We start from the raw sequence: 27772 nt of genomic DNA on the forward strand, positions 1-27772 counted from the left end.
TGCTGGAATGTTGATAACACTTCAGATTACTACAGACATGTTTATGATACAGATTTATATTTCCCCCAGACTGGGTAGTGAACGTTCTCCCGTTTTTGTGCAAATATATTTCTGTCGGCTCTCTGGTAAGCCACGGGGTCAAATGCAGTGCTTGGTGAACTCTCTGTCTCTGGGTCTTGGTTAGTTTTACTTGGTACTCATTTCTTTTGTTTATATCGCCTGTGTGCCAATTCTTTGACTGATGGCAAAGGGAGTTCACTCGTGTTCTAAGAGGGCTTGCAGTGTTATAAGAAGGCTCTTCGGAGTCTCGTATATCCTCTCCAATAAATATCCCGTGCAAACAGTAATATAAGTAAATGATAATATACATGCCACAAATCAGTCCCATTTAAACAAAGCGGCGCAGCGCACATGGCGTTTCGTGGTTCCCTGCTTTTTAGAGATCCGTCTCAGCTGTGGGTTGAGATGGGAAGGCTGAGAATCGAGAGGGACTTTTTCACTGCTTGAGTGCAATGCCTCTCTCTGGCAAGCATCTGGCTCTTTTTACCCACCATTACCCAAGAGACCTCTATGGTGACCCCAGTGTTGTTCGAATGGCAACTCGAACCAAGACCCTTTGACCCTGCTGGTGATATATTTATTGAATTTATTTCCATATATCTGTGTGTTTGTTTAGTCGATTTTTCATTTTTACTTGAGTGCGACCTTGGCATCGAATCAGGACATTTTTATTACATTTGCTTGAAAACTCTCCAACTTTAGAGGAGAAATGAATGCAATTAATTTTGGAATAGTTCATGAGGCATTTAGTTGAAGCTTTGAGTGTTTATTTTCAAACTGTGTGTATTTTTATCACAGACATACTGATCATTGGGATATCTATAAACACTGTTTTGGGTGTGTTTGTGTCTACAGTATATATGTGTGTGTGTGTGTTTTGCCGTTTTATAGCCACAACAGGCTCTCTGTGTTACTGTCCTGTAATGAAAGCTCTGTGTAGCGCAGAAACACATCATTATCCAGGGTCAATCTGTCAAACATGATGACATATTTACTGAGCTATCATGTAAATCACTTCTCACGTTTTCAGATGTGGACATACCAAAAGTGCCTCTGATCCACTGGGGTTTGGTTTGTCTCACAGGCCAGAGGAAGCCAGTTTCATTTCCTCCCTTGTGTGCAGGTGCTGGACATGAACCAGAAGATGGAGGACATCCTGAAGATCCTGGTGGAGCACTTCAAGCCCAAGCCTGAGCTCCTGCAGAAGCCGGCACACCACAGCTCCCGCGTCACCGTCATGAAGCACATGGGCGTCAGCATGGACGAGGGCCACTGACCACCCCACCCTGGACAAAACACCATCACCCGCACCGGAGATGACCACCCCACCCTGGACAAAACACCATCACCCGCACCGGAGATGACCACCCCACCCTGGACAAAACACCATCACCCGCACCGGAGATGAATGTGACGGCCACAGCAGATTGTGGGAGGAGTAGCTGGGAGTCCACCTCCAAAACCTCGAGTCTTCACCACCACCCCACCCCCCCACACACACACACACTCAATATCAACAATGACCCTTGACCTGGAAAGAGAAAGCCACCAACTGGACTCTGACTCTAATCATTCTCTTTGAGATTAGCAGAGGAGCCCAGATGAAGTGTTCACCTCCAACACCTTTTCAGAGGGCAGGTCAAAAGAGCAGAGCTGTTCGTGTTCAGAACAGAAAGAGGTTACAAGAGGTCGAATGGCAGGATGTGGTTTCCTCTCACACCTCCTTACGTTCTCCGTTACACAGCTCAGTTAGAGTTTTAACACAACAAATAGCCAGGCAAACAACATCTTCATCATCTCAATCCTTCTACTGTCTTTCAATGGGGATTTCTGAAGGGATTGAAACAGCCATAGTGATTATAAACTCAAGTCTGTGTATTCTACTGATGGTTTTGGCACCACTCGAGCAGATGTAAACAGCATAGCACTGGATAGTCTCCCCACATCCACATAGGCCATTATTGTGGATGTCCGCCGTGAGTTTGTTGCTACAGCTCAGGTGACATAGAGACAGAACAGTAAAGAATGTCCTCAGCCTCAGCCCCGACTGCAGGGGTGAAAATGGGCTCCAGCAAGTAATCTTCCCCTAATTTATGGCTACGGTTAAGCTAATAAAAATAGGAAAAAAGCCATGACAGGGTTTAATGGAGTATTACAGGAATACAAGTGAGGAAGACTGAGACTTATGGTGTGTTGTGCAGTTTGTCCAGAGCTGAGTGCCAAGATTTTCACTAGGATATTCATTTAACGTTCCCCAAAGCTAAAACACTCTTATTTTCCTTCCTAGGTCCACACTAGCAGTGTGCAATTTGAAATAAATTTGCCCCATTAAATCCATGATTATTTTTCTCACTCATGGTAATTAAAGTGCTGAATTCCTGGCAAGGCTAGATTACTGCGCGAGTGAGTAACCGAGTAGGCCTAATGAAAAGAAAAGTTGGAAAAATGTGTACAATTTAAACAGTAGGCAGCAGGAGCCCGGCCTCATCATGAGGTAAAAAAAGGCACTGAAATATCAATTTGCCAAAAAGAACAAGTCTCTGTGCGTGAGGTTGTGGTCCACAGCTTCAGTTAATGTGTTTATCTTCTGTTGGTGTACTGCCAGCAACAAAAAAGCACCAACAATCACAAAGCCCCACTTTTTTTTTTTTTTTTTTTTTTGCAATGTGTATTTAAGTCATAATTATGGACTGTACAATCTCGAAGGCTGACAAGCCACAGAAAGGGGGTGATTGAGGAAGAGGAGAGAGGATTTCAACTTACCATTTTCCTGCTTTTTCTTTTTGCTGTGGTTAATCCCAAGGTTAGTTGTAAATGTACCGAAAGGCAGTTGGAAGGAACCTGGTTATTGTTTGAGATGGGGCTCACTCCTCTGACCGTATATTTGTACAGTTTTGTAAGAAATGTAAATAGAATGGCCATATTCATTATTACCATGTGTTCAACATGTACTGGTCTATTGGGTTGTCTAGAAATATTTAAAAAAATATATTTATTACACTCTCAAAGGTTGTAAATAAAATCTACATTTAAGCCCGTTGTTCATTTTCCCTACACTAACTCTTTAGCTGTCTTTATCTGAATGTTTCTTCATTCATGTGAGTCACTTTTTCTAAGTATTCTTGAGAGGGAAATTCAGCCTATCAAGTCTTAAGGTAAACACAACACACAGAGCCCACACGGTTTATGTGTCTTTAGATTTCTTTCCATCCTGCCAAAGTTTTGTTAAAAACATAAATATATAATATATCAGTCTGCTTACTTCTAGATTTTAATATTCCATAAAGTGACGAACAAAGAATGGAAGAAGTAGAGAGAGAGAGAGAATCCATCTCAAATTACCACTCAATTATATCGGCCTTCAAAGGCCAAAAACTCTGCTGGATGTCCCAAGAACAACAAGGTCTGAGCAGGAGTGAGATCCCAGGGGAGAGAGAGGGCAAGAGACGAGGCCACTGCTGAGGAGCCATGTTCAATTACAGAGGGCCAGGCTCCACACACACATACACACTCACACACACATGATGTTATTCTGCTTTTGTCTCTCCTCTGTTTTATGTCACTAACGGGAGACCTTGAGACAGAACCGTGGCCCGCTGTTTACAGAGGCCGCTCTATGCGACCGAGACACTGCCGCTTTCATGTGGAGACTTGAGAGAGCCTCCCTACTTCAAAGGGGGTTTTTGATGTTGGAAACACTGGATCACAACCTAGCCAGGGGAAGAGAAGAAAAAAACAAATCAACCTCTTGAATAAAGTGCCAGATTGAAATAAATGCAAATAAATAATCATTAAATGAGACGTCGGTGGAGGTCAGTGAGAAGTTGCGTCCATGGGATTCATGTGGAGGACTGGTTCCCTTACAACTGCTGGAGAGCTCTCAATAGGTACTGTGTGATGCAGACTCTTACCATGCCTCCTTTGAGTCCAAGAACTTTCTGCAAACTCACACGAACTCCTCTTGCTCTCCACAGACCCGAGCCCTCCTGGCTTTGGCAGAGTGAGCCATTAGAAGCGGAAGCCGTTCTATTCACAGCTCCACCGACTACCATCCAATGCCTTAAGGTCAAAGCTTTGACCTGATGACAAGCCCCACCAGCCGGGGGCCATTACGAGGGCCCCGTTTAGCCCACTCTGGGCTCTCCATGGGGCCCCCTGTGCCACAGGGCTCCCGTAGTGGCCCACTGGGCTCCTATGAAAGCAGATATGTGTGTGAACAGGTGTGGGGAGGGGGAGTGGACACAAACAGTGTTGTGGCCAGCAGCTGACACACAGCGCTCGTTCTGAGGTCCCTAAATAGCGGAGGGCTTGTGACAGTTGGAGCAAAGCGGCTGTTGTTGTTTGCCACCGCTCCGGTCCCTTCGTACGTCTGAAATTGTTTACCCTTATACGGGGTTGTCCGCGTGGAGCAGAATAGCGTGGTGTATTTTTGGGTGGGGAAGGGAGACTTGCAGGCACAACACAATGGTTCTCCCTAGAGCACGATGTCTGTCAGCTTAATCCTTTTTTGGATCCATTCAACAAAAAGGAGATACAGTGCCTGACCTCTGCCCTGGACTGTGGTCAGTTGGCTGTAGCGCTGTGTCACCCAAGGGAGACAAACAGCCATGAGGTTAGAGGGTTAGCTTGACCTCTCCCCTCCCCAACCCTGTTGACTTCCTTCGGCCATATGCCCTCTCGTCTCCAAGTGAGGCCACAAGCTCACAAGTCCAGCACCACAACAATAAAAACATGCTAGCGAGAGCTCACAGCGCAGGGGCCATTCAATCTTCAGTTACACCTCCAAGTCTAAGTGTCTGCGGGTGGAGCCCTTGGCCAGGATTGACTTGGCCTCTGGACAGCTGTAGAAGAGAAAGAGGTTTGGGGTCCATATGTTATATAAAAAAAGAGAGAAGCGGGGGGGGGGGGGGGGGGGGGCTTTACTCCCAGACAGTCTGAGAATTCCGGGCTGGAACTGGAGGGACTTCAGTGGTGCCGTTTGGTTTGGCCAGTTGGAGCAGGCATGTGAGGCATGGGGGACAGCTGCAGCCCCGGCTACTGTGAAGCAGCGGACGACCACGCCAGCCACCGGGTGGGCTCTCTCACCGGCCATCCGCCGAACTACACACTGATGCCTATATACATTAACACCCACATCTGAGGACACTAGAGAACATGACCTCTGAATAGCATTTGAGGTCAAGCATTAAATGTGAATGGGAACCTGTAGAAGCTTAGAACAACCTGGTGTGTTGTGAAAATGAGACAACACAAAAGATTGTCCTGACCATGCATGCAAAAACCTGTAAAGACGTCACACAGACATATTTGTCTTAAGAATATATTAAGTGACATCAGTTGACTTAACAGGAAATAAATTCAGGAAATCTGAAATGTTGGCTGTTTGTCATCAGGCACATTGGAATTCATTTTGCGAAAGCAGGAAGTGTAACTTGCACATATTTTTATAAAATGTTGCTAGCCTTTGCTCTCAGTTGTTTCACATGTCAATGTGTGGGCCATGACTCAGAACATCTGACCCTGTGCACAGTCCCTTTATCCATGTGAACATGATGGGTCTTTGTGAGCAAGTCATTTTCATATTTGTAGTTATTGAATGGAATAATGTGAATTCCACCAGGCATAGAGATCACTAACAAACAGGGAACTGCAATCAGTTTTAATTGTCTCGCAAGAGATTTGTTTCATCAATCTTCAAAGTGCAACATAGGCTATACTACAAAGGGAATGCTGTCAGCACAGCCGGGCTCAAGTGTCTGTGGGTCACAGATGAAAAATCCCCTCCTGACTGCTGGACCGGTTCCATCCCTGACCCATGCACCACTGTCCAACTTCTCAGACTTGTAGCCAGAGTTAGAATAGTAAGGTCTGGGCACGCAGTGTTTTTCTCATCAGGTTTTTGTCCGAGTGCACAAGGATTTAGCTGTGTTGTTGTGATCAGACCAAGTCAGGATCTGAACTCACACACACAAAGTGAACCTTCAGTACAGGATGACTGGACATTTTATTTTAGAGTGACACAGAGAAAACTAGTGGTGATATGTAAGAAAGAAAAAAAATATAAGCAACCTAAAATAGAAATCTGTAATATTGCTACTAAAGGCCATTTTACGTTTGTGACAATTCTGGCCAACACTTTACATGAATAGTCTGCAGAGACTTTAAAGATAATCTGAGATTCAAGTTCAGTGTATAAAATTGTTGTTACACACTTACTGAACATCACCTTAACCAACCCCTAACTTTAACCATACATTTCAGTTAACAGTTTAACAACAGATGTTTCATTGATAATCTTAGCATCTGTAGTCTAAAGGGGACTAGGCAAGCAAAGTGTGACCAAATTCTGATACATAATTCTTGTCTATGGTATATACATTTTTGGCAACTGTTTGTATGTTTGTTGTACTTGCCCTTTTACAATATGACTGGAAGAAATCATATTTATAAATATGGATGGACACAAGCCATTTCTTAATGGACACAAGGAACAAGGAAATGAAGTGTACTACAATGTGGAAATTTCATGAAATCAGCCTCTTTCATAACTGAATGTGTCATCAGGATGTGATTAATGCTCTTACAAGCTGCAAGCTAGGAGACTCTTATTGTCACAACATGTGTGTGTGTCACCAGATCTTTGCTACAACCTGAATCACTTTCAAGTGACAAGTCATGACACGCCATGTCCTGTGTCAGCAGCTTGCATTTGGGAAATGGAGAAATGCATTTGCCCGAAAGAAAATTGCAAAACCCTACCAGCTTTGGAAAATGTAAAAACTTGATGCTTGCGTGCGAATGGAATCTTCATGTACCAGATTAAAAATAGCGTTGCTGAAGTGGCTGGTATTTAATGACATGGTAACATGCTATCAATAAGAGACATAATTTTTACTACTAGAGAAGAATAATAGCACCACACACCACATATGAAGAAAGCTAACCATTTATTGATAAAATGATTTATGCATCTATTTATTTACATAGATCATGATAAAACTAATCATAAATCTAAGCAAATTTATAAATATAGTATTTATATCTTATATAAATATAAGAATAACTTATTTATCCAAATACACACACACAGTCTCACACAAAATAAATGTGGGGCCACCACACATAACTGACACAATATAACAGTAATGTATATGCAACCCTTGGTCAAAACAGTTGAGAGAAAGGACAAAAGCGGAAATCTAATATTATGTGAATTTATATTATAGCTCAAATCACATCACTGTATCCTTTGGTTCGTATTGTCCTCTGTCCTGTTTATACTCATCCATACAAACAGTTTAATCCCCACATATTTTCAAAGTGATAGCTCAAAATGTGTGGAAAAAAGTGTGTCACACACCCTGGACTGAACAGTAACAGAACAGAACAGAAACCCCCATCTCTATTTGCCTTCCTTCCACTTCTCTGCTAAATGTGGGCCGATAATATTTTCCAACATAGATATTGTGGATTTAGCTAAGCAGAGGACAGGAGAAGAGGGGGGGGGGGGGGGGGCAGAAATCCAAAGCAAGATCCTGAAACGTCTTTCACTCTAAATGCATTCAGAGACTTTCTCTGGCCCATCTGGAAGTCATCACTCCAGTCACGTCTCTTCACTCGAGATGACGGGGCGGCTCCGCACGACAGCGTCACCGAGGAGCAGCACAGGATCAGCCTTCGGCCGAGCCCTGCCTCTGCCTCTGCCCCTGCCCCTGCCTCTGCCGCATCCTCACGCGGCACTTGCCAAGACCGCAGCAGGTACAGTAGGGCTCAAGAGGAGCCAGGGCACTTGGGCTGCGCCTGTGCCGCAAGAGGGGCTTGTTTTCCTGCACGTTTATCTGCATGCTTGGGCAGATTTGCAGGCGATAACAGATAGAGGGCCTTTGACAGGGCTGCAGGTGCGCTCATCTAATGAGCGTCAACCATCTCTACACCCCCCCCCCCCCCCCCCCCCCCAAAAAAAACCTGCTTGTCGTGCAGGCAGAAAAGAGATGTCTCAAGGCCTCCTCACACTGCACACCACTTGCAACACCACAAGCAACAGGCTCTCTGCTCTTCACAGTAATTCTACTCTGTGGATTACAGCCACACATTAGCATATACTGTAACACGTTTGTTGGTAGGTGTTAGCTTTTGATATTTATTGATTTCAGAAGAAAAGTATGCCGTGCCAAGAGGATTACTCATGACGTACGCTGTGGTTAGTGGAGGAAATATGTGGAGGAACTGCACGGTTTCTATTAACTGCACAGATTGCCCTTCACAGGAAAAAGCGTAACCTGCTGTGGTTGACTTCACAGTAAATTGTCAATTTGGGACAAGATAGTTAGGGAGAAAAAGTGTTTTATTACTCCTGTGTTCACCACACACACACATTAAATAAATAATCACAATATACACAAAAAGAATCAATCAACATACCACCGTCTTCTAAATTGGTTATTGCAATTGTTTGAAACCCAAAACTATACACAATTAATCATTCATATCTGACTACCTGCATGTTTTTCACAGAATTGTAATATCGACATGACAATTAACACTGGAGACCTCACCAAGCTGACAACACTCAAGCCAAGCCAACCCCATTCTTGGAAGACAAAAGCCAAACCCATTCTTGGAAGACCATTTCCTAAAAAGTCATTCTTGTTACGTCTTGTGTGTGAGAGATATACTATATGCAAGCCTGTACTAATTCTGCAACATATCCTTTGTTGTTCAATATCACATGCAAGCCTTTCAAGACTGTGCCACAACACATGGGCCACAACACATTAAATTCTGTTCAAATGTAGCTCCATTTCTAATGTCTGGTTCCAAACACAGTTACACTTTATTATACTTGCATCACATGAAACATATAATAATGTAAAATGCCTCCTTAAAAGTCATATAAATATATTTATACCATGGTCTAGGTTGAAAGGGGTGTCGTTTTAAAAAAAAAAAGCACGCCTCCGCCTTGTCCATTTATTTCTGATAATGGACACCTCGTCGGGCATTATCCCTTACACACACACACATATATATATATATATATATATATATATATATATATATATATATATATATATATATAGTAAAAGTTATGTAGGTAATTTAGGAAGATTGATAGTCCAAGGTCAATCCTAGATCACTCTATTAAGGAACACTGGCCTGCCCACCTCCCCCATGACCTGTGTGTACACAGCCAGTATGCTTAGCGCCTGGAGTGGTGACTTCTGCTTAGCCCCTGGAGTGGTGACTTCTGGGGGTGCTTTATGAGGGTCTGTCCATTAGGGGCCATTGGTTTCAGGGGTTTCCTCTTCTCTGTTTCCTGCTGGGTGGAGACTCGTAGACGCGGCCCTTTGTCTGTGACGGAGGCCCAGACACAACAGTGCGCCGCTGCAGAGCCACACAATGGTGTGCGGCACAAAGCCACACACACAGGAACAATGTGCTCAGCGCTGAGAAAGCACGGCAACGAGGAGCAGCCAGGGGGAGAGAGCGATCTGAGGTCACACACCTGCGCCCCAACAGCCCTCAAAGACGTCTCAAAGACATGCTGCAGGTGTCTTCCTGTTGCCCTTTTCGCTTTGTCTTTTTCATTTGGAGAGGTCTGTGGGGGCTTGGGAGCGAGGCACAATGTGCGCTATATTACGCTATATAAAATAAGCGCTCAAAATGATTAGAAAGAGACACTATTTCATTAAGTAAGGTATATTTGTCAAAGTAAGTGTCCCTTACTTTTACACTTGTGATATTTCACATTTCACTCAGATTAAAATCAGCCAGCAAGCGGAAAATTGGTCTATAGCTGTGGAGACAAAATGCGTCAACATAGGGTCCATTAATTACTAAAAATGCGTCAACATAGGGTCCATTAATTACTAAAAATGTGTCAACATAGGGTCCATTAATTACTAAAAATGTGTCAACATAGGGTCCATTAATTACTAAAAATGACTCATTGCTGGATCATTAACCCTTTATGACAGGTTGTTAACTCATATGATCTCATCACATTAAAATGTGATAATAAAGATAATCAGATTATACCACTCTATTATTCTCAATCAGAGCTATTATGACAACACAGTCATGATCATCTAATAGATTCATTGTAACATGAAGACAAACATATTTTCCTGACACGAAATTAACATAATAAACAAGGCCAGAGATATTAAAATAAGAATAAAATGTGCACTGCCTATACAAATGTGAAACTGGTGGAGGGGCAGTTGAACAGAGCCAGCCTATCTGTGTTTTAAAACAGAGCCAACAAACAAATGTCCTAACTCAAATATCCCCCCATTTGCATTAGCTGTGCCATCTGGTACTGTCTGATGTGCATTCTCCAAACATGGATGGAAATGATAAGAACCTGATTTTGACCTACTTTGCAGCATGGAAGCCTAATTACAAAGTGTTATGATATCAGCCTATGGCGAGTTCTGTAGCTGGTTATTGTTGACACTTTTAGAGAATTTGAAGAGAATAATGCAATATCTTTGAAAATAAAAACAAGCATCTCTAAGACATATGCTCCCCGCCCTGAGTCACAGAGTTTTTTTAAACCCTGGGTGTGACATGCAACCCAGATGGTGAAGTCACCTTTTACACTTTAGACATTGTACATTAAAGATTATGTACATCGCTATGTGTTTTGCTTTATTTTAACCTATCATAAAAATCACTCTGCGCCCCTTTCAGACCCTTTGAAAAATGAGTAAAAATAGATAAAACTGAAATAGGGCCTCCAGTGTTATATATTATTATATTATGTATTATAACGTTTCTTTACAAAAAATAAAACGGGCAATATATGTTATTACAATATTTTTGTTTTTCTGAGATCTCTGAGATCAACAATCGTTGTGCTGCTCAAATAATACAATAATTTTAAAATAACATATACTGTTAAATAAACCAAAATAACACAAACAGGAAATCAAGGGAAATACCAGACCAGGAGGATGTAGCCTAGTACATTTTAGGTCCTTGCCAAAACTTGGCACACCTGGCACATTCCACATCCACTCATTTTAATTTGCTGGAAACACTCTGAACAAATACAATATATTTAGTGACAATAATAAGACAATCATGACTGTAAGTTAGCTTTGGTTAATACTTATTCTAGAAAGAGACCGCCTGTCGTGTGTGTGTGTCTCTCTCTCTCACACACACACAGACACACACACACACACTTTCCTGTGAAATACAGGTTGACATCACAAACTGAGGATTTCATGTCAAGTAGAAAAGAGTAGCCTACTCCATATTGGTTATTATAGAGTATGCATACTGCTCTGATAGTTGGCTCATTATTCTTGTGACCGACTTCTCTTGTTGCTCCATAGTGTTCAAAGCACTTCTCTCCACATTTACAACATCAGTTTAGGTGTAGCCTAACATAACATGCGCGTCAGAGATAAAAGTTATGGACACTTTGGTGGCCGTTTACTCACCGAATGTCTTCGCTTCGCTCTTCGCATGAAGGGTAACCTACCTTTTCCCAAAGAACACGATAGAAAACGATTTTGTTAGGCTACTCTGTAGTTTCTAAAGTACATCCCAACAAAGTAGCCTCAAAGACGAACCACAACTGGCTTAGAATTCGGTTTTGTTAGGGATCATATCTTGCGGAAAATTGGCAATGCCAAGGGTTTCACTTTTATTCGTTCTCAACGACAAAAATACAAAAAATAAATGCTGTAAAAGGGCAGAATACTGCTTTGCGACATCTAGCTGTCTGATTTCAAATCTCCCGTCAGATTATACCATTGGTTGCCAGAAGTAGTTTGTTCTCACTCATGAGGATATGATTGGACAGTCTCAACGTCACTCAATGCGTCTGTTTTCATGCGACTTAATGTTTCATCAATGCGCGGTCTTTCCTATGGGTCTTTCGTGCGAAACGTTAGGCTACTTTCAGATACAACTAACCGTATTCCAAATATCTCTATCAGGCAGGCATCTAGTTGTTTTGCAGTCGACAGCATAAAACGGGTAGGCTATACGAATTAGACCGAGAGGGGAAAAACACACCGAATTGGAATAATATAGCTGAACAGTGCCGTTCTGCAGTAGGCTATGACACCAAAGCCAAAGGTTGTATAGGCTATACTCAAACTTGAAAATATAGGCCTAGAAGCAAGTTGACTTGTCTCAAACGAGTCAGAGGTTTTTCCAAGCTATTTGTGAATGGTGTGACCGTTACCATGCATGCATATATGACCATGACAATGTTTCATAATTTAACTCTGTTTTAATTGATTGCAGCATATTTTAATACCACACATTACAAAATGCACATATCAAATATTTTGTCAGGCTCAGTTTGCAACCGTATGCAATTGTTTACAAAACACTACCAAAAATAAGCATTTACAAAAAAATAATGACTCAATGCCACTTTGGATAACCATGATCAAAACCCATTTTTTTTCTAGATAAAAGCTTGACATAAATAAGTTAGTTTAATTTCTCAGTGTTTTTACAAAGTTATGTACACAGGTACACTTCAATGTTTACACAAAATACACAGGCAGTGTTTTAATATAAGATGAACATACTTTTGATAAATACAGTTAACTTGCAGAAAATAAATTCCATTTTATGAAACACTGCAGTTGCACACAGTTCAATTGATTGCTTCTGAAAGGAGCCCGTTTTTCAATGCAGTACATGTAGAAGCTACAGCATGGTGGAAGTAGTGAAAATAACCATGTGCTGTTCACGCTGTCAACAGGGCACAAAACCACCAAAAACTTGTAAAGAAATAAACGGACTAAACCGGTGCCCAAACCTGTGACTAATTAATACTGTTAAGACTATTTTTACCTTGACCCTTAGACAGGAATCCCTATTTGAACAACCATTGTTTTTCAAGAGCTGACTGATGAATCTAAATGTTTGAGAGAAAGTAGGTTTAACCATGCTGAAGTCATGACAGTGTTTAAACATCTAAGGCCTCGTTACTGTTAAGTTCACCTCAATAAATTGTACGACACAGGGCCGCCATTGTGTGCAGGGTCAACCTGCCTCTGTTTTGAAGGCCACAAATGTACCATGCTTTTTACCTGAACAATTTTAAGAGATGCAAAAATGCGCAAATTATATTGCTTTTCTGAGAATTTATATTTAAATAAATAATACAAATAATAGGAATGTGGTTACTTTATGGCCATCAAAAAAAGTATGATGTGGGACACTGCCTTTCAAATAAAAAATAAAACAAAACAGCATTTTGGAAACACTTAGGAAAAACTACACTGCAATTCAAGTCAAATCAAATTCACACCTTTTCCATAAAGGATTCTTTTTCATCATAATACGCATTATGTGCTACATATGAAAAGGAAATATATACACAGGTAGTAAGAGAATGAGCAACAAAGGAAATGAAACCTAATTGCACACTGCTACATTGACTGCTATGGAGGCAGTTACTTTTTGAGTGCCAGAACTTAGTGTTTGTGTCAGTGCTTGAAGTGTCCCCTTCCTTAGGAGAGTTGATATGTTTTGTCTTTCCTCCTTCCTTCCATCTTTCTCTGTCTTTCTTGCAGATCCTCTTTGATTAGCCAAGCACTGAGGTTTTCGTGACTGGGAGGGGGGGTCTTCAGCTCTGTTTGGGAGATTAAAATGAAGTAATTAGGGCAAGTGTGTGATGTTCATTTAAAAAGAGGTGAGAGAAATAGCAAGACACAAGACTTTTTGGAATGCAACACAGCTGTTTTCCTTAAAGGTGGTGACATTTCTCTTTGAACAATGCACAGTGAACTTGGGGAACAGATGAATATCTCCTTTTAGTCTTTTTCTGACTTGTTTCACTTTCTTCGGTCAACGCTTTCATTTCATAGAAACAAAACATCGCGTATGCACTATGCTTCTGAATGCGGGAATCTCGGGAGTTCCAGAGCAGAGCGTCGTAAAATAGAGCAGGAAACTGGACCCTTATTGAGGGTGCATTTGCTGACGTGTTACTTGACTGTTGTTCTCTCGACGCATGTTTTCATTTGGCTGGAAATTTAAGCTTGCCTGCGTAAGGTGGTTGTAGTAGAAGTTGTCGCGCGTGTGAATTTCATTTAAGGTTAACCCTTTCTACACAACGTAGTAAACAGTTTAAATAATCGCTGCCATAGCCTACTTTGAAGCAAGTCCTGACAACAGCGTTTACGCTTTCTTTGGACATAGTAGCCTACGTCGCAGTGGTCTATTCGGTCAGATAATTCTACGAAGACTTCTGGTGCGATTTAGAAGATCAGTGGCAAATCTAATCTACCCCATATAACTCGTACTAGCATTTACGTTTAGGTACACAACAGTAGCCTAATTGCAGTTACGGTTTAATAATCTGCTAGATGATTAAACGGCACACTAGCCTACATTCACGTCTGCTGTTCAATAAACACCCGAAAACGACCTACTTTAACAGTCGGTTAACGCGATATATGGTAATAACCTGATTTCAGAATATTACACCACATCACCGTCAATTTGTGCGTGAGAAGGTTTTCCTGTTATATGCTATTGCATATTAAATCGCTTACCTTCATGTTCACGTTTGGGTCCGGGGATTGGGCTTCCTGGGTGTGTGTTCTACAGCTTGTGTCAGACCTGAACAACGAGAAACGTCATCCAGACTGGTGTGTGGTTTTTTATTCTGAGACGTTGAATCTAACAAACAAAGAGAAACTCTGTCAGAAACATAGGTAATAGACCCAACTATATACATTGGCTGATTCGCCGAACAAATGTCTGCAGACATTTAGGCTACGACAGGCAAAAGTAACAGACGTCCACGCTCTACAATATACAGCTACAATGTAAACATGCTACCACGCTCGTAGACAGAATCAGTTCCGATAGTCTCGTTTACAAACGTAGCACAATATCAGAACTCAGCCTCATTTTGCATGTATTCGCTCTTAAATAAATGACATTTGCTAAAAAAAAAAAAAAAGTTAGCGATCTCTAACTGAAATGTCCTTACCGTGGCATGCTGGCCTTTTCCTCTGCCCATTGCATTGGTCTCTTAAATCCATTTGATTTTCAGACCTGTCATCCTTCTCCTCCGAATGCTTGCAGGGTGCCACTACCACACAGTTATGATTCCCATTCAAATCCACATTTGTATTCCCTGAGGGGCAACTGTCCGTAACGTCACTCGCTGATCTGTAAAAAATCGGACTGTCATCCACTGTCATCCAACTGTATCTCCCGTTCGGGAGCGGTTTGTGACTTGAAAAATCGAAATTCCATCTCGCCGAAGCCGCCTCTTCCATCTCTTGCAAACGTCCCTTTAAATCCTTCTTTAACTCTTCGTGATCCACCTGACCGAAAAGGCTTCTGCAGGCTGTAGATTTCGGGTTATCCGATAACCTAGCATCCATCCGTCCCAAAGTTGGACTCCCATTTGAAAGGCGAACATTGGACATTTTTCCTTCTTCAGAAAAATAGACAATACGATGATTTAACCTCAGCCCCACGCAAGTCCTCCTGGGTCACGTTCCAAAACAGACGTAAAATAAGTGATCATCCAAAACGCATGCATGCCATGCAAAAACCCAAATCGCTAGTAATAACGGCCAATGTGGAAACGCCAGAAGAAGTAATCTCCACGGATCATCAAAACAAAGTGCAGTTGCAAGAGCCACTCCTGTCAATTTCGTGTCGTAGTAAGAGGGTAGAGGGAAATAACAGACAAGCCTTTTCAGTGCCCAATATGGCGATTGAAGGAAAGGCTTACTGGAGAGAAAATGATTGACGTGGCTATTTAAACCAAAGAAAGATGTTCATTGGGTGAAGTCTAAAAGCCCGCCCACAACAACTCTTAAGGTGTTACTTAACACATTCATTCCGTATGTATAACCGCGACAGAAAAAGATGACCTTTGACTGAAAAAAGGCCTTTTAGACTGAAAAAGAAGAGAAACAAATTATTAAACAACAATTATTGTAGAGAAAAATCGGAGAAAATGTAACAATTTCGTGTTGGCTGAAGTATGGCACAACTCTGACTTGCAGTTGACTCTGGTTATATCCACGGATAACAATCTTCTATTATTGTTTTAAATTTTAAAAATATGTTCTACATGAACCAAATGATAATATGAGTCCTTACACTCCGTCCTTAACGCATTTAAATAATTGTCTTATTTATCTTAAAAAGTACACATTTAACCAAAATTCCACCTTAATAAGCTATACTATTTTGGAAGAATAAACTGAATGAGCTTTGACTCCAACCAACAGTGATGAGAAGTGTTTTGTTTACGAATGCTCATGCAGATAATAGGCTACCACTAGGGCGCCAATCGACGCTCACGTGTGGGCAAAAGCTCCTTTCTTACAGAATAAATTGCGATGTTCGGAAATGATCATAATAAGTGTGAAGCTGAAAACACTATAGCCAACACTTTGCATAGGCAGGATGCTTGTCAACACTGAAAATTACCCGCTGCAGTTGGGTAATAAAGTCGCGTAGAAGTGTGACAACACTCAGAAAAAAATTTTGGCAAGCTACTGACGATGTGCCATATGTGACTATCAGAATGAAGATATTTAGCAATGCAGGAGTGGTAAAACACGTGTCAATAAAAAACGAGCCCGGTAGCATCTGGTGAAGAGTTAAAGCTCATTTTAGTTGGCAATAGGCCTACTTTTCTACATTTATTTTCGTATGCCATCCAACGCCCATGTATATTATATGTGCCTATCTGTGTTCCGTGCCACTTGCAGCCTCCATTATGTTCATACTTCGAAATATAGACCATTTATAAAACCCAGCCACAACAAATGTCATGCAATTGAATGAATTTGAACATGTATGTCTCTTGTAGAGATGAATACTAAAACCTCAACTTTACTGCTGCATATTCAGCCAGCCCCTGCCCTTAAGCTCTCAATGCATTATCTCCTGGTGGAGAATGAAAAGTATAAAGGCTAGGCCTACTGGAGCAGGAAGACATATGTCTAACGTTAAATCTGAACTTAATGTGTGGTAACATTTAATTAATATCAGGTCCTGGCAATATGTTATTATATCTATCTGTCTATAAGAAAATGTGCCAAGTCTCCATCCACTGTTTTGTACGACATTCTTGTACGACATTCGGCTAATCAAGGGAGAAGTTCCGTGGGATCAATCAAAACTGCAAAAATGCGAATATGTGACTAAACCATCAAGCACCAGTTTCCATCAATTTCATCCACGTTATTGCTTATCCCACCCACCTGCGCATTAGATTAAATGCGAATTTCAAGTGTTTTTCCAGTCAGGATTTCTATTTTGAATGGTCGAAATGCGAATTAAAAAGTTTAATAACTGTTTCTAATTTATTCTATTGATGTTGTCATGGTTATTGTAGTCACCAGCAAAGATTCTAGAGGCGTGTAGACAATTACATGTCTCTTTGGTCACCAGACATGTAATTTACTGCCTCGCAAGTGATGACACTGAAAATACATACCAAATACCCCCAAAAATAATTAAAATATGATTAAAAAATAAAGAAATATATGTGTTAATTTTTAGATTTATTGAAAAATCAAAATAAAAGCAAAATATTCCTAAAATGACTACTTCACTGCAAAGGTCTTTTCCCTCCAAAAGTCTCATGACAAATTAGGCCCAAGAGTCAACAGAAGGCTTCCACTGCCTCCTGCTGGTAGAATGATTAAACTACAGAAATCTTCTGTGCCGTCATTGTGTCCCCAATTTATTTCAAGTCGGGTGTAGTCAAAGTACATCTAAACAGTATATCTTGTCAACTGTAGGCAAATTGTAACCTCTCACCACACAGCATACCTTCAACCTGAACAGCATTTTCTACCACAGATTGAAGCAAGTCCACCATGGTGTTTCTGTATCTGTGGCAAACATAGAATTCAGATAAAGGGTGTGGGTTGCTGTTTCACCTCAGGGTTTCAGCAAAAGGGCTTTTTACATCCCAGGGACGGCTGGTGGCTGTGTTTGGTTTCAAAGGTTTAGCCACTTGAGGATGTAGTAGTTTTTCTTGCCTACTCGGATGAGCGTAAGGCCGTTGGCCAGGATGTGGTGGCCAGGAGTGAGCACCTGCTGTGGACTCTCAGTGCGCTGATGGTTGATCCATACACCTCCATCTTGAACCATGCGATACCTGCTCACAGGGCAAAAAAAAAAAAAAAAGCTCAAAGTCAACACAACATTAGAGTCATTACAGTGGGCCCCCAAGTCGAAATAATATAAGAATAGAATGTATATTTGCCCAACATAGAGGAGAGTAATGTTTGATTTTAACCAGTTTTCAAATTAGGGTTCACTGGCTGCAATTGATTTATCAGTGAAACACAAATTAAAAAAACTTAGGCATTGCAGTGTAGGAAACACTCCATAAATGAATTAACTTTCATACAAAACTATTTTTTTGTTTTCGTTCCCAATGGCTGAACCAATAGCATTGGTGTTCTCTGATCCTTGCTCAAGCTGCTGAGCTTTTCATTTTAGCGTATACAGTATTTAAATGTTTAAATGTGTTAATTGTTTGCATGACGACCATACATTATGAAGATGCTGGGGAAAGAGGATGTTATATAATCATTCAATATAAATTGAAAATCCCCTGAAAAAAACACCCTCAATGGGGCAGCTGTCTTGGAGGAGACATCCATATCTGCATGTTACAAAATGATGCATATCATATGCATGGCAATGTGCAGCAGATTGTGTAGGTGGGCAGGAAGTGGTAATATACCCCAAGTGCTGAAAAGAGTGATTACAAAAACAGATGTAGGAGAAAGAACGAACGTTCACAGTTTCCATGTCAGGGGACACAACCTCTGTGCTTATCTACCTACCTTATACATATGTCTACAGGTGTGCAGGTTAAGAGGTGTATTGTAGGCATTGGTAAATAATTACCCAATTTTAGTGAATGTAGTTATTTTAGATTTTATAGAGTATGTTTCAGAATTTAAGTTACAAGGGAGTGTTTTGCTATGTAGCCTACAGAATAAGCTGTGCATGTATATTTTGACAGTTTGAACATATGAGGGGAGGGAGGGAGGGAGGTTGGTTGGGGGTGTTGATGTACCTCCTGTGATGCCATCAATAACCCACTCCCACTAGAAATGCACCTGCATTACAGAAATAAACAATCAAAGGACGCAGCAACTGAATTCAGTGCAACCTCTGCAAGAATGGGAACTTGATTCCGATTCTGTGATGGCGATGATTAACTGTTAACTGTTACTTCACCAAAGACATAGGAAGATGGAGCAGGCTGAGATGCATAAAGTAAGTATAGTATAAGTATATATACACTCTTTTGATCTCGTGAGGGAATTTTGGTCTCTGCATTTATCCCAATCTGTGAATTAGTGAAACACACTCAGCACACAGTGAACACACAGTGAGGTGAAGCACACACTAATCCCGGCGCAGTGAGCTGCCTGCAACAACAGCGGCGCTCGGGGAGCAGTGAGGGGTTAGGTGCCTTGCTCAAGGGCACTTCAGCCGTGCCTACTGGTTGGGGTTCGAACCGGCAACCCTCCAGTTACAAGTCTGAAGCACTAACCAGTAGGCCACGGCTGCCCCAGTCTGAAGCACTAACCAGTAGGCCACGGCTGCCCCCATTACGGCCATAGAACTGTTCAATCTGTCTTTGGTTTTTGGTCATATACCTTATGTTCCAATCTTGTATTTTTAAGCTCCTAGCCAGTGCTTTTACTTATAAGCTAAAGTGCCATATATCATTATTACTCTATTTCAGTTACACCCTCTTTCCTGTCATAACTTTTTTCTTTTAGAGACTTCAATATTTGTCATCACTGCCATAAGCTGTTTTGCTGAAATAAATAATATTTTTATTATACTATTTCTGGGACATCCTGAAGTATTTTGTGAGAGCTTGGTGATAATGACATTTGAATCAATTACAATGTCAAGAACAAATGTCTGCCCATAAACAGCTGGCTACAGCATTTTCCTGCTAAAGTCAAAGTGTGCATCTCACGAGTATATAACGAAAAGCTCAGATTCAATATTTTGATAGCATCCAAATCAAAACAATGACTAAATTGAGGTAATTTATAACTACTATTGAGGCTTTCAAGATCATGGAGAATCAGCTATACTGCCTTGCTATTTTTAGATCTTTAAATTTCAGTGGGGTCAAAAATGACCAAAATCAGTTCAGAACTCACTCAGAATGCTAGTACTGTACCAATTTAGATCTAAAAATAGGACCCATGTTGAAAAGTTCACCTTTAATGACAAGGGTGTTGTCATAAAAATATGAGCTACTAATTATGAAGAAATCAATCAATTAATATTTGTTGAGTGGAAATAATACCAGACATTTTGTTAAATCTATACATAAACATACAAGCAAACAACCAGAAAACCTATTGCTATGAATGGGCTGAAAAATGGTGAAACGGCTTTCTTATGCTAATTTTAGACAATGACAGAAGTTGTAGCTTCATAGTCCTTGAGCCAGCCCCCCTAATTTTTGACAATTGAAACCATTTGAGGGAAATAAGTCTCATAGTGTTTTTTCATAATGTATACCACCCTAGAATTAGAAAATATGTGATAACATTGCATTTAGCGCTGCACAATTATCACAATCGCAATATGACATTCTGATTGGTGAGCTTCACAATCGGTCAGGGGTGCTGTGCTTCTTGTGCACTGGGCGTGTTCACCGATCAGGGGTGGCACAAATTAAAGACACATTTGGAATAATGAACTGAATCAATTCATTGACATTCAAAATTACAAATAGCAATATCGGTCAGAAAATTGCATATTTCCCCCAAATCATGCAGCTCTAATTGCATTTAGGGTAGCTTTTTGTGTTTCATCACCCTGTTCGTGTTTATTATGTGTCTATGCACGGATATATTACAGGTGAATTAACTAATAGATATCCCCAAACTAACAACAGGTGAATAGTCTAAAACTCTTAACTAATAGATATCCCCAACACAGCCTGTCACCAAAATGAAAAATAAAAAGTTAAATGTTGAAACTGACTGTCCAATGTTAAGGTTTCTCTAATTGAAATATATCTAATAATTTGCATACTTCAGTATATAATAACAACATCCAGGGAGGACTCACACACAGAGGACCAAAAAGTCTTCATACATATCCATATACACACACACACACACACACACACACACACACACACACACACACACACATATATATATCCTGGGCTCTACAGACAATCGTGCAAAAAGTGCTGCACCCTTGCCTGTAGATGCCCGTTTGTCTGTAGAGCCCCTTTTGGTGTGCGAGTCTTTCCTGGCTGTAGTGAACTTTTACCTTGACTGCCGCACAAGAAGAACCAAAGGATTAAAAACAAGGCACAGATCAACCCTGTGTACCTTTGATCATTTATATACATAACATTTCAGAAAACTTAAAATTAAAAAAAATATCCTTCATCCTATTCATATCCCTGCATATAATTGACATAAACAGGATGATCAAACTACAAAAAGCTAACCAATACAAAGCCATCACTTATTTTCTAACTCTGGTATACCTTGGCAAAAATCACTGAGACTTTTTCTCCTCAAATGGTACCGACCATAGATACAGTCTATGGTACCGACCAACCCCTCTGGCTCAGTCATTAGTGCTTACCCTCTGGGTCCATCTGGAATGGCTTGTATGTGGCGACAGGCGTCCAGCACAGTGGTGCCCGGTTCCAGTAGCAGCTCCATGAATGGGGCTTCTCGAAAGAGCTCCTGAAGCTCCACATCACTCATCTGCTCCAGTGCCTGCAGGTTGCTATGGTACAGAGCGTTGGTGCACCTGCCAAACATACACACAGCCTGGAGTCAAAAACAGCACCAAGGCTATCTGCTGCTGGAAATAAAAACAATCTCCCATATTTTCATCAAGATATTTAAATTGCATCCCCCATGGTTAAGGAAATAGCACTTAAAGGGACACCAGGCAAGCCTGATGCTTTTTCTCTACGAAACCCCCCCCCCCCTCGCTCGGTCTGAAGCTCTTTTCCTTTTCTTTGCATCTTCCGTCAAGGGTTTTCGCTGCTTCTTCGCCGGCTCTGCCATTATACACACGTTTGCAACAATCGCTAGCGTCTCGTTAGCCTGCCTCTGTGCTGTGGATGCAGGATGTAAACTGATACTGCTTCGGTCGGCGGGTACGATACACTGAACTTGCAAGCGGGATATTCTTCCTACAGGCAGTAGGGGCGGGTGAGAGAGTCTTCATTCGCCCTGTAATGAGTCATTTAACCATATACAGACTTACGAAGATGAGTAATTAACACAAAAACGTTGCCTGGTGTCCCTTTAAATATGCAACAGGCCTCTGCATTCAGCATGATTCTATACCGTAACCCCTAGCAACAGGTTACAGAGCGGAACAAGCTCCTTATTTTTCTTACTGCCCTGTGGACATTTCTGGCAGCACTGCTTACCTTTTGGCACTCTCCAGGCCGTCTTTGCCATGGACTAGCTTGGTGACCTCTGCAGCCAGACGTTTCTGAGCGGTCCTCTTTCCAGGTTCCTGCAAATGCACCTCCATCACCTTATCCACCTCTGCCAGGGGAAGAAAGGTGAAAAGTCTTAGATACCTGCAAGGCAAAAAAAAAAGAGAAACATTTTAGAGTATCTGCTTAACCAATCAGATGAGACATCTGCATGCCTGGAAAAGGTGGCAGTTGAAATACCGTTCCACACTGTTGTCTGGCTGTCTCAGGAAATACTGGTACAGTTCAAAGGGGGATGTTCGGTCCCTGTTCAACCACACTGCATTTCCTGCACTCTTCCCCAGCTTGTCTCCCATAGATGTGGTTAGGAGTGGAATAGTCAGTCCATATACATCTGCATTAGTCTTTCTACATGGGGCAAATAGAAAGATATAGAGACGACTGTTTAGAAAGCTAGGATACTGTCTAGTCACTAACCACACAGTGTTATTTGAATCAAGACGCAGGTTTTGCAATTATTTCAGTGTGAAACACTCTATGACTTTGTAGTTACTTTTGGATAAACTCATGCCCAGTCATCAAGTTGCCCAATTGGTCTGTTCCTCCAAGTTGAATCTTACAGTTGCATAGCTGGTTCAGATGATAGAAGTCGTAGGCTTGGAAAAGCTGATAAGAGAACTCTGTGAAACTCATCCCTTCCGCACTTTTGAGTCGAGACTGCACGCTGTGTCTACTTAGCATGGTGCCCATTCGAAAGTGCCTGCCTATGTCTGACAAAAACGTAACCACATTCCACCCTTTATACCACTTTGCATTGTTCATGATTGATGTCGTGCCCAGTTTCTTGGGGTCGCTGCAAAAGTATAGTTCATGGTTGGCAAATAATCTGTGCAAGCTCTCCCTTATGCCACTTTCATTGTGTTTAACCACGTCACTAGACAGAGGTTCTCTTTCCGTCGTTTTGCCGCTCGGGTCTCCAATTTGAGCTGTTGCTCCACCGATAAGAGCGACGACATTGTGTCCGGCATTTCTGAAGTGAAGGAGGCCGATAATTGCGAGTAAATTCCCCGCGTGGAGGCTATCTGCTGTGGGGTCAAAGCCACAGTAAACAGTCTGAGACCCCGACTGAAGGAGCAAAGGAAGCTGAACCTGACCGGCACCTTCAGGGAAGCAATCCTTTAAGACGCCGCGTTTGTAAAGTGATGCAAGAAGCCCGTTGTTATAGATTACTGAAATATGAAAATTAGAACGGTTTAAATAATATTTTTTGAACGGATGACAGCTGAGTTTCCAGACGCGAGGACATCCCCGTGCTATGGGGGTCGCCATCTTGGAATACAAAACGTAAACGTCACTTTTTTTCACCAGTCATTGAAGAAAACAGCGCCCTCTCTTGTTGAAGTGGGATTAATTTGACGACAAAAATGTTCACAAATGGCCAGCCTGGGCATATTCATAATATGGCAGAGAGATATATTTCTACTACTGTCTATTTTGTGCTCACATGTGTATACATTGTATGCTGTATCTCTGTCTTCTTTTCCTTGTGATACTAGCCTACTGTGTTATTTGTAACACTAGCTTTGGCAACACTGTACCAAACAGTCATGCTAATAAAGCCCCTTTGAATATATTCCAGAGATAACCCATGTTATAGAAAGGTTATAGTCACGTGGTATTTTGAGAATATGTTGAATGTGCCCATAACATCCAGTGACCATAAGTGCAGTTTATTTTTGTGGCCAACAGATGGGGCTAAAAGTAAACATCTGAAATCCCAAGGCCTGTGAATTACAAAGGAACTGAAGTTTTGGACTACATTGGACTAAAGAGATAAGATACCTGCTTGCAAAAACAAAACAGAACAAACAAAAAACACCACCAACATCTGGATCTGGTTGGATCTGATAAAAAGCTTGTTGTACTAACTGGCGTCTTTCGTCAAAAATAATTAGCAATGTCAAGCTGTGACAGTAGGCCCTATATAGGCTACTGTGTAGGCCTGTTCTTCATAAGACCACACAATCAGAAATAAATTTGAAGACAACAACTAGTTATACTACATACTAGCTGGGAAGGAATATGTGAAAAATCATGAAGATTGGGCACTTCTGGATAAGTTTTTGATTTTTGGCAGGGTGTTAGGTACAGGCCTAAGGTTTTCAAAAATCCATGGATACAAGTTGGGGTGGCCCCCCTAGTGGCAGTTATCCATAAAATCCAAAATGGCCCCCGCCGACAAGAGAAAAGGTTATATCTCAGCTTCCGTTAGTCTTAAATTGTTGTATAATGTATTTTCTCTACTTTGTTTGATACAAGGAATCCAATTTTGTTATGTTCTTCTTATTTTAAGTCCATTTCCATGTTAAATCTAGTATCATAGTCATATTTAGCTCATAAACTGTCAATATCTCTGAAAAAGTCACATTGAAATATTACTCAGGTCCCTAGACCCATATTTTACCTCCAATGTATGCTTTTCTTTGTCGATTGGACAGGTCATTATCACTATAGTGTCAAAAATCACATGTTGTGACCAAAAGGACCATTGTTGCGGCCTTAAATAAACACAAATTCAGAACTATGGCACAGTGAAAAGTTACAGTATATTAGGCTTTTCACCATGTTAAGGATCAATATTATATTTTAGTCAAATAACACAAAAAACAATTCATGCTAAAACCATAGACTTTCTAATGAGGAGACACAGCACTCAAAAAATCCTCCATAGAAATGCATGAGCTTAGTTTGTAACGGCAATATGGCAGTTGTCTACGCAAATCACACCCCATCCGCGGCAAAATGTTGACATGTGAATACATTGAGCCAATCATGTGCTGTGTTGTGAATACATTGAGCCAATAATGTGGTGTGTTGTGAAGACATCGTGCCAATCATGTGTTGTGATCTCACCGCTGGAGCAAGATTGGTGTCGTGAAGCCTTGCGTGCGCGCATTTCTGCCGAAATGGATGCCCGATGAGTGCCCAAAAAGCGTTGCAATATGGCCGCCGAGTGGAGGGACTTGCCTAAAAGGACTTTGCTTAAACATCATGTATTTATTCAAATATTTTTGGTTTCACTCTTCATCATTATTAGTACAGCCTCCCTCACACTTGCACAATGTGGTACAGCAAAGTCCAGCTCAGTGGCACTTACAGTTGCCCATACAGACAACCACACAGCCACAGTTGAGGAGGAGTGAGGATCCCTTGCTGGCATCTTCCAGATCTGTCCAATATGGCACCCAGACTTTGGTTCTGTCATTCCATTCCCAACCCCACTCACTGGGGTCTGGAATCTCTGGAGTTTTGGAGAGGGACTGCTTCCAGACAAAAGCTGCAGTGTGCAGGGCACGCTTTCCACGCTGGAATAAGGCATGATGGGTCGGGGGGATTGAATCCAGGGACTTGAGGCCATGAGTGAAAAGAAGCTTCTGGGTTTCATTGACTGATTCGACACCGCAGTTCTTACTATACATGAGTACAGTTCAGCATTTGAGAACTTGCATGTGCACTGATTCCAGTGTATGACTGGTTGAGTCTTGGTGATCAGAATGAGGTTGTCGGTGACTTCTGGGTAAGCTGCCCACGCAATCCATGCAGTTTTTTTGCCAATTCCATACATTGCTGATACAACGTCACATCATGTGAACGCGTAGAAGAGGGGCAGTGCTTGGCATTTTTGAGGTCCCAGTATTTCTGAGATGTGGTGGATTGGAATATCTTTATATGCCTTCCCTGATCCAAATCCAATCCACAGCTCTGAGAGGCCTAACTCCTGGAACAGAACAGGGACTTCCACGGATGAGATGAGCATAGCTATCGCTGAAGTTTTATCCGAATATATTTTAGTATATCTGGGGAAGCTAGGAGTCTCTGCAATGTAGCTGGGAGGAATGAAGGACACAGACATCCTCCATGGCCAATTCAAGTTAGTGTTTGGTAGCACTGAATCTTAGTTACTTAACGAGAAGGAATATGCTTTCTTCAGACGTGTAGCCTACCATGAAAACTTGGTGGGGGATTGTCGTTGATGAGGTTCATGTCACATACAAATAGTAAGTTTAAAAACGTTAACGTTAGCTACTTATCTAACTTGTATGTTAAAAGATGGCATTAGAAAAACGTTTCGTTTATCTGATTGGTTGATTTGGACCGACCAACATAGGTGGTGATAGACAGATGGTTTATCCAATCAGCTAACAGTATTTCGCCCCATTCCCAAACGTTCTCCAACGGAAAGTTCCCAGATGGATATGCGGAGCAAATGCGAAGCAATCCATCTGGCGGAGTCAGGTTAGTCCCTCTCCAAAACTCCAGAGATTTCAGAATGGAATGGAATGACAGAACCAAAGTCTGGGCGCCATATTGGACAGATCTGGAAGATGCCAGCAAGGGATGCTCACTCCTCCTCAACTGTGGCTGTGTGGTTGCCTGTATGGGCAACTGTAAGTGCCACTGAGCTGGACTTTGCTGTACCACATTGTGCAAGTGTGAGGGAGGCTGTAATGATGAAGAGTGAAACCAAAAATCTTTGAATATATGATGTTTAAGTATGAATTGTTTTTTTGTGTTATTTGACTAAAATGTAATATTGATCCGTAACATGGTGAAAAGCCTAATATATAACTTTTCACAGTGGCATAGTTCTGAAGTTGTGTTTATTTAAGGCCTCAACAATGGTCCTTTTGGTCACAACATGTGATTTTTGACACTATAGTGATAGTGCCCTGTCCAATCAACAAAGAAAAGCATAGCTTGGAGGTAAAAATATGGGTCTAGGGACCTGAGTATTTCAATGTGACTTTTTCAGAGATATTGACAGTTTATGAGCTAAATATGACTATGATACTACATGGAAATGGACTTAAAATAAGAAGAACATATCAAAATTGGATTCCTTGTATTAAACAAAGTAGAGAAAATACATTATACAACAATTTAAGACTAAAGGAAGCTGAGATATAACCTTCTCTCTTTTCGGCGGGGGCCATTTTGGATTTTATGGATAACTGCCACTAGGGGGGCCACCCCAACTTGTATCCATGGATTTTTTAAAACCTTAGGCCTATACCTAACACCCTGCCAAAAATCAAAAACTTATCCAGAAGTGCCCAATTTTCATGAATTGCATCCTAGCTATACTTCAAAAAGTGTTGTATAGTGATGATTTATAGAGTATGACAAGAAACACATAGATTTTGGACATTTTATTTTGAAATCCAGTTAAGATCAGATTATTTATGGTTTAAATGACTAGACATTACA

General features: G+C 41.3%; 3 protein-coding genes across 4 annotated transcripts in view; 1 reads left to right on the forward strand and 2 right to left on the reverse strand.

Annotated features, from left to right (window-relative positions):
- The window catches only part of kcnq1.2 (potassium voltage-gated channel, KQT-like subfamily, member 1.2), a 158526-nt gene extending 155454 nt beyond the window's left edge, over positions 1-3072 (forward strand). The window contains exon 19 of the mRNA XM_042111329.1: positions 1184-3072. Coding sequence (XP_041967263.1) covers positions 1184-1336 — 153 coding nt within the window. The 3' untranslated portion in view covers positions 1337-3072. The remainder of the gene's footprint in view (positions 1-1183) is intronic.
- Positions 3073-12293: 9221 nt separating this feature from the next.
- Positions 12294-16088, reverse strand: cdkn1bb (cyclin-dependent kinase inhibitor 1Bb). Its single transcript, XM_042110504.1, has 3 exons — positions 15041-16088; positions 14598-14724; positions 12294-13672 (listed from the first exon to the last, which is right to left on the reverse strand). Exons 1-2 carry the CDS (start codon positions 15483-15485, stop codon positions 14606-14608), a joined length of 564 nt encoding a protein of 187 aa, XP_041966438.1. The 5' UTR covers positions 15486-16088; the 3' UTR covers positions 12294-13672; positions 14598-14605.
- Positions 16089-17568: 1480 nt separating this feature from the next.
- yars2 (tyrosyl-tRNA synthetase 2, mitochondrial) lies at positions 17569-23872 on the reverse strand. Of its 2 annotated transcripts, none has more exons than XM_042110502.1 (5): positions 23058-23872; positions 22745-22912; positions 22493-22648; positions 21688-21858; positions 17569-18187 (listed from the first exon to the last, which is right to left on the reverse strand). In XM_042110502.1, the coding sequence occupies exons 1-5, from the start codon at positions 23831-23833 to the stop codon at positions 18028-18030; spliced, it is 1431 nt and encodes a 476-aa protein (XP_041966436.1). In that variant the 5' UTR covers positions 23834-23872; the 3' UTR covers positions 17569-18027. The 2 variants fall into 2 exon arrangements, with proteins under 2 accessions (XP_041966436.1, XP_041966437.1); XM_042110503.1 differs by having other exon boundaries at positions 23047-23121.
- Positions 23873-27772: the final 3900 nt, after the last annotated feature.

Source organism: Alosa sapidissima, chromosome 11 (assembly GCF_018492685.1).
Source record: "Alosa sapidissima isolate fAloSap1 chromosome 11, fAloSap1.pri, whole genome shotgun sequence".
Taxonomy (NCBI): domain Eukaryota; kingdom Metazoa; phylum Chordata; class Actinopteri; order Clupeiformes; family Clupeidae; genus Alosa; species Alosa sapidissima.